The sequence below is a fragment of the Manihot esculenta genome, chromosome 18 (assembly GCF_001659605.2).
Source record: "Manihot esculenta cultivar AM560-2 chromosome 18, M.esculenta_v8, whole genome shotgun sequence".
NCBI lineage: Eukaryota > Viridiplantae > Streptophyta > Magnoliopsida > Malpighiales > Euphorbiaceae > Manihot > Manihot esculenta.
This window is the reverse complement of record NC_035178.2, coordinates 10,730,097-10,737,519: the sequence shown is the minus strand read 5'-3', so window position 1 is coordinate 10,737,519 and position 7,423 is coordinate 10,730,097. Positions and strand designations below refer to the sequence as shown.

Below are 7,423 nucleotides of genomic sequence, written 5' to 3'. Positions count from 1 at the left end.
GTCTATTCTGTATAAGATTGTATTAGTAATTTAGACGTATTGTAATTTTTTTTCTATTTTGTCTCTAAAATTTTTGTATAAATATAATTTTTCTACTAATAAAATATACCGTTAACTAAAACTTTCAGGTACCATATTTAAATATATATTAATAACATCCAATTAATTGGTAGTACACATACTTTATTTTTATTGTTTTAATCAATATTACAAGTTTAAGTGATTAATAAAAATTTTTAAAAAACATATAAAAGAATATCATGTGATTTTATAGATTTTTTCTTTTAAATATGTAGTTTATTTTAAAATTTATAATTTAATTTTATATCAAAATAATATTTTATAATATGAGTTTCATATTAATATAAATTTAAAAATTATCTTTATTCGTAAATGATACGATATCGTAAAATATTAAATCACGCAAATTGATAAAATTATAATATATTTTTTTATATATTTTTTTGTAAAACTTTAGCGGAATAATTACCGATTATTAAAACAATTGATAGTGTTACTAAATCAGCTAATATTATCCAACATAATATAAGTCTAATTAATCAACGGATAAGCTAAAATAAATATTTGTCAAATGTTTATGTTTTTCTAATATCTTAAAATTCTGAAATCAATTCGTGCAGTTTGGTTTACGCTACGAAGGAACCTTCTTGTAAGTTGCTTGTAAACTGGGCAGCCAAGTCGCCTTTTCAAGTCAAGAGAGACAAATCCTCCATTTCTCAATTCTTATCCTTCAAATTCCTTTTCTTCATATAAACAAACCATAACAATAGTTTCACAGTGATCTTATCACTACCCTGATCAAGGTTTCCTTCAAGTTTTCTCAATACCCAAACAGAAAAACATGGATCAAAACAGTTCCAGGGTTGTTGCAGGCGAGTCCAATACTGGCAGAAATGGTCTTGTTTGTCAATACCAGTTTGAAGATGGATCATCCCAGTTTATTTTTCTGCAGGTTGGTGATAAAAATGGAGCTGTCGACATCGATCGTTCCCTCAGTTTCTGCACTGAAAATTATGTGCAAGCTATTTCTTCATGCAAGGGTTTGCTTCTGTTGTCTAGTATTGGAGATCTTGGGCTGAAATATCATGTGCTTGATTCAATGTCTAGGGGGGTTTCTACTTTGCCTCAACCTGCCATTACCAGGCGCATTATCAGGTCTGGCTTGGCCTTTGATGGGCTTCACTATCAAGTTGTCCTTGTACATGTTGCTGATGCAGAAGAGACTCCTGATGGTCTTGAAATGGAGATTTACTCTTCTGAAACTGGAATATGGACAAAATTCCATCCCAATGGTCTGTTCTCGCCTGTCCCTGTACCGGATTTCGAGTTTTCGGAACTCAAGACACCTCCTCTGTTCTCTAATGGAGCTATTCACTGGGAAATTAATGGACACTTGCTGGTGTATCAGGTTGAAGTTGGTTATTGTGAACTAATTGAACTGCCAAATTCCTTGGAGGACTGGTGCTGGCAATCAACCATGACTTATAAGCGATGCTTATCAGAATCTCAAGGACGAATTCACTATACTTACACTGATTTGGAAGGAATTCACTCCTGGATTCTTCTCAATGAAGAAGATCATGACTGTTACTCATTCAACTATCCCTATGATCGCAGAACATTCAGGTGGGCACTTGCTCACAGTGTCAGTCATCAAGACCTGAATTTGAAGCATGAAGAAATCTACCCACATATTGGCCAGGGGAACAGGGAGCCCTACGATGCATCTCCTTTGTCTCTCAGTGAAGATTCTGAGACATTGTATTTGCAGCTTCCAGGATTTTTGGTTTCTTACAACACAACGACAAAGGTTATTGAAGAAGTCTGCACTTACATATTTCCAGGTATAAATTTCAATTGCTGCTTGTTCTTTCCCTTTATGTATGGCAAGCAAATTCAGGCAGAGACTGCTGGCAAATCCTTGGAAGTTGGAGTGGTTGAGTTGCCAATTAAAGAGAAGCTAGACAAGTTGGCATTCTAAGTGAAATTTCTTTACTAGATTGTTAATCAAATATCGGCATTCCCATGTATATGGAGCTCCACCTATGGTTTTGAAAAGTGCGAGTAGGACTTTCAGTACACTTTGCTCATGAGACTGAAAGATCAAATTTGTCACTGGATTTATAATCAATGGTATAGAACAGAATATTAATATATTCAAATCTTAATGACTCTTCCATTTTATTTTCTATTTTATCCTCGTTTAGAATGACTTATTATATTAAAAAGAATTTAAATAAAATCTTATAAAATCATGAATGTTTTTAATTTTTTTCAAATGATTTTTTAAAATTAAAAAAATTAAATTATTGTACTTTTAAGTAAAAATGCATAAAAAATAAATCAATTGAATTAAATTAATACACAAGTGTTGTAATTTCTTTTTTTTTTTTTTCTGTAATAATGAAAACCAACTAAAATACATTTCCAACATTTAATATTTCAGAAAAATATGCAGAACAAGAAAATATATAAAAAAAGATAATCTGTAACTGGGACTAATAGAATGGCTGCCAACTAGAAAATTTTCCTTAAATATGAAAACAATAAATTATCTTTTTCTTGAAAACGAGTTCATTTTCTTTCTGGTGATTAATTTTTCTAAGCATAGCAAATACCAAAAGAAAAGACATTTTTCGATGAAACAAAGAAAGCCTAGAATTGTATTTCGAATAAGCCAGTCAAGTATTTACAAGCAAATTGCATACAACGACTACATAGGAAGAAATGCAGCAGATGTTGAAGTTATAATATATAACATGGATGCTCAAAACCAAAAGTCAGTGCTCTCAATATACAAATCATGAGGTAGTACTTTCAAGCACTGCATTGCATCCAAAGTTCTACAAGATAAGCGTGGCTTCACTTAGCCCACTCTAAATTGGGCTCTTGCCTGTTTGCTTTTGATGGACTTCCCACTTTCTCTCTGGGCAGCTTAGCAGTCAGCCGATCCCAACCCATGATATGGGGCAATGCAAACTGCACCCAAAAGAAAAAAGCTCAAGTAAACCCTGAATTAAGAGCACAATCAGGCATGCCAAATTGCATAGCAACACATACACTATCACAATAACGGATGAATAACCAGCACTAGTTCCGAACATTAAGTAATGGTATACATAACAAAAACATCGCCCAACTATCAAATATTGGTTAATAAGTAATTGTTATCAAGAATATATTTCCTGGCAAAGAAAATCTGCCAGGCCTTATTTTGGGCCAAATACACATTCCAATATCATATTTATATCTTTTATTTTTTTTGCAGCAAGAATGTTTCAGACGCATTTCAAAATAGCAGATGCACACTGTTAACTTGCACATCCTTCTTATGGTAGAAAAATAAATTCAATGAACATCAATTGAAGCCTTGCATTGCTTAAGTTCAGGTGTTTGAATTCCAGAATAACATCACATTGGCACTCATTGAACTCAAGGACAACTCACAAAAATCATTTTCAACCGGCAATCAATAGTAACCAACACATACAGTTTCACTATGAAGATCTATATAACTATATTACAAATATGAATCTTTAACAGTAGAAAAAAGGTCATTAGTCTTGGCAAAAATTCCTATGCTTCGCAAAATTTCCATTTCAACCACATATCAGATAAGGTAGCAACTTCTCCTATCTCTTAAATTCAAATAATTAATTCTTGTTTATTATGAAGTTATGTCATTTCGGATATCCATTTTCTGATTAAAATAAAGAAAAGGATTCATAATTCTAGCTATATTGTGAAGAATAGAAGCAGCAAGCCAAATGGAAAAGTTTTATTGTCTTACGCTGCAAGCTGTTTTCAAAACTGCAAATTCACCAGCTGTGAGAGGAACATTGAACCGCTCATTGGTTCTCAAAATATTATTAACAACACCTGCAAAAATGATAGGGGAAAAAGAGAAGTCAAAAGTCAAAACCACAAGTTAAAGATCTGCCCATGATAAAAATAAATAAATAAAATGGTTTCCCACAAAAACAGTACAGAGAACTTGATTACAATTGAAAAAAAAAAAAGAACAATACATACAAACCAAAGTGGAGACCGTAGATTTAAATCTTGGTCAGAGGTAAAGAAACTGGGATGGTAATGGTAATATTATTAGGGAATTATTTTTTAAAGAATTTGCCAAATTCATGAGATGAATAGATATTAAAATGTATAATTAAAACTAACTCACTAATAAATAATAATCATAACTACATCAAATCCCTCATTTTTAGACGTCATTGGCATTGATCAAATTAAAACTCAAACAACTAGGATCCTGAATGAACATATGGAGTGTAGCTCATTGCAGTAGGATCCTGAATGGGATGGCAGACTATGGATGTAGAAGCATGGATTAATTTTTCTCCTTTACTTCAAACAAAACTTCATTATTTGATGATAACTCAAGAAATGAAGATTTCTGAAGATGGAAAACTTAAGATGGGAAATTTGAAAGCAACAACTGGAGATGTATAGAAACTAGAAATAAAATAATATCTTTGCACCACAATAAAAAGAAGCACTATATGACCATATGAATAACAGTCTGTAACATGACTATTTTTTATATCATTATTTAAAGAGTTTGGGTAATGGTTCACCCAAAAAACCTATAAAATAAGTTATGTGATGGCTATTATTTAAAACTATGGTGTAGATGCTATTGACCCAAAAAAAAAAAAAAAACAGATGCCCATGTGCAGTGAGATAAGATTATTTTAGGATTTAAAATGATAGGAAACACAAAGTGTTTATTTTGATGTACTACTAAGATTTGGCAGGAAATGGATTGAAAGATAGTAAGAGCAAGTTTGATGAGATGGCAAGCAAAAAGATCTCGGATGGCACACCAAAGGATAAAGAAAAATTGAACAAAATACACTGAGTTCGCAGTTTTGAATGGTGTGAAGAATTTATGAAAATGGGTATGCAGGGATTCAGGGGAGCTTATTAATTGAAAGGAATATGGAAAGAAATTCACATAGGGACAACATTTTTACAGGTATGTAACATGTTCACCCACAAATTGCATAGCTATGTAAGAAAAAAAGAAACTGACATGGTGTGAGCATGTTCACAAGTATGCACACCTCCAAATTGAGACCAAAAAATTCCACTTCGTAATTTTGTTCCTTATCTTCTTACTTGGAATTTGGAGTATTAAACAAACAGGCAATTTGAGTTCAAAAAGTAAAATACACATACCCATTAAATAGGATCTCAAATTAAAAACTCTTAGAACTGTTAGACCCTAAATTATAAGATGTTGAAGCAGCATAAGTTGTATGAACACACTAATACAGTAACACTTTCATCAAATTTTAGCATAAATAAGATGTAATTATTACTTTATGGGCTGATATGAAGAACTAGATGAAATAATAATTTCTAGAAAAATGAAATACACTATCTTCCATATGTTTTTTCCCCCTCCTCTGCAACTAAGAAAGTCTATTGCATCACTACAAAGAAGCTATTCCCTCATGGTGCAAAATAGTGGCACAAGAAGTAAAAATAAATAAATGAATGCAGAAATTAAAAAAATATTCAATGCAAATGCAACCATGACGAGAAAGAAGGCTTACTTAATGACACAAAATAACCACCACCATCTGCCTGTGGCTTAATAGATAAGCTCTTTCTCACTTGTCCAGCATTACTGTGACATAAATTGGTCGGTCAAAGAGAGAGATTAGAAGGATAATGCTTCAACGAGCATACTCACCATCTAAATTTGAGTCTAGATATTTGAATAAAAGAGAAAAAGGGGGAAGATTTCAAATGTCAACCTTGACAACATTGAAGGATCATGGAAGAACTCAGAAGAATCTTTAGGACCCAAGCTAATTAAAGAACCAACCTCTGTTGCTGACAAGGCAAAATGCTGAAGAAATATCAACAGAATCAGTCATAAAATCAACAACAGTGACACCATATGAGAGAGAGAGAGAGAGAGAGAAACTAAAATCACTAGGAAAGGAGGAGAATCAGGACTGCACTTGATTGATAAACATATTATTATTAAGATAGTAAGTGGAGGAAATATTAAGAATTCTACCTGCCGCTTTTCATGATCATACTTGCGCTCACCCATGGCAGGCATGAAAGTCAACATCATAATACCACGGCGTTCAACTTTAACATGCCCTGACTGCACAAAATGCAGAGGAAATTAAGAGAAACCTATTACCTCTGTAGACATGCACATGAAAAAGGAAAAAAGTCTAAGTTAATCTTACAGTCAACTTAGTGAAAGTAGGTGGAACAGGTTGAACTGAAAGCGCAGCTTTTCCCTTGAAAACAGAGTAAGGTGCATATATACGTTCTGCAGAACCAGTTTCAGATGTACAATAACACATTGCAACAAAGATAGAAAGATGCATCGGAAATGTTCACATAAATGTACTACCGTTTGCAGTAAAGTCCTGCGAAGTTGAAATGCGAGCCTGGAATGTGAGAGTATGCAACCTTGAAGCATCTCTACCATCAATATGATTCCCAAATGAATTCCTATTTACGCAAAAGTAACCACCAGAAAATCAGAAACTAAAAGAGCAAATATTACAAGCCTAAACAATATTGAAATAACTAAAAGGAATCAACTTTATTATACATTAAAGTTAGAGATCTGTTATGTGTTTAATGACATTCCTAGGGGATTGTAGGAAAGGAATAATGAAAAGTTTCTCAAAAATGCCCAACTTCAACTCTCTTAACATGTAGAATAAATGAGAACAGACACTTCCAATCAAAGGAACTATAACTCGATATACAATCATTGCTCAAATGTAAATAAATCAAAACATGACCCTAGGAAACTACAATTTTCAAAAAAGAGCAAAAAGACAATGTCATAAACTCTAATTTGATTGCTAAGAAAACCCATAACAGGGAAAATAAAATGATTTTACTAAGAAACAAACAAAAATAACGAAACTGAATACTAATGGAGATTAAGAATAGAACTAGGGTTTTTAACTGTTTAAAGGTATGAAATTCAAACCTGGACTGCTGCAAGAACCGCGATAGCTTCATCATCTTGGAAGAGGGAGGAAAATTTTAAGAGAAAGAGAGAGAGTATGCGAGGATTTTGGAGGACTGGACTTCACTGAAGGGGCTTCAAATAGGGTACACTTTTCAAAGCAGTATCAAGGTTTTGTTAGAGTGAAGCCGTCGATGCACGAATGTTGTGTACCCCCCTGCAGAACTTATGCCACGTTGCATTAATCAGATTCATTTGTTCATTATTTTTTATTTTTTATTATATATATAATCGAAATAAATACAAATAAAAAATTTACAAATCAAAATCCACATTGAGAATCAAAATAAAAAGAATCAACTAAACTTAAACTATTGAACTATTTAAAATTCATTTTTAACTCTGATTTATTTATATTCGCTTTCT

General features: G+C 32.6%; 2 protein-coding genes across 2 annotated transcripts; one reads left to right on the top strand and one right to left on the bottom strand.

Annotated features, from left to right (window-relative positions):
* Positions 1 to 651: 651 nt before the first annotated feature.
* Positions 652 to 2,175, top strand: LOC110606343. The gene has a single exon (XM_021745100.2). The coding sequence runs from the start codon at positions 863 to 865 to the stop codon at positions 2,000 to 2,002; it is 1,140 nt and encodes a 379-aa protein (XP_021600792.1). The 5' UTR covers positions 652 to 862; the 3' UTR covers positions 2,003 to 2,175.
* Positions 2,176 to 2,661: 486 nt separating this feature from the next.
* LOC110605959 (single-stranded DNA-binding protein WHY2, mitochondrial) lies at positions 2,662 to 7,174 on the bottom strand. Its single transcript, XM_021744654.2, has 8 exons — positions 7,019 to 7,174; positions 6,425 to 6,525; positions 6,255 to 6,340; positions 6,074 to 6,166; positions 5,805 to 5,899; positions 5,601 to 5,674; positions 3,812 to 3,900; positions 2,662 to 3,000 (listed from the first exon to the last, which is right to left on the bottom strand). The coding sequence occupies exons 1-8, from the start codon at positions 7,051 to 7,053 to the stop codon at positions 2,884 to 2,886; spliced, it is 690 nt and encodes a 229-aa protein (XP_021600346.1). The 5' UTR covers positions 7,054 to 7,174; the 3' UTR covers positions 2,662 to 2,883.
* Positions 7,175 to 7,423: the final 249 nt, after the last annotated feature.

Coding starts and splice junctions, on each gene's coding strand:
- LOC110606343 (XM_021745100.2), top strand. CDS start 863: ATGGATCAAAACAGTTCCAGGGTTGTTGCAGGCGAGTCCAATACTGGC.
- LOC110605959 (XM_021744654.2), bottom strand. CDS start 7,053: ATGATGAAGCTATCGCGGTTCTTGCAGCAGTCCAG. Junction 6,167..6,254: donor CTACTTTCACTAAGTTGACT/GTAAGATTAACT, acceptor CATTTTGTGCAG/TCAGGGCATGTTAAAGTTGA. Junction 5,900..6,073: donor ATGATCATGAAAAGCGGCAG/GTAGAATTCTTA, acceptor ATATTTCTTCAG/CATTTTGCCTTGTCAGCAAC.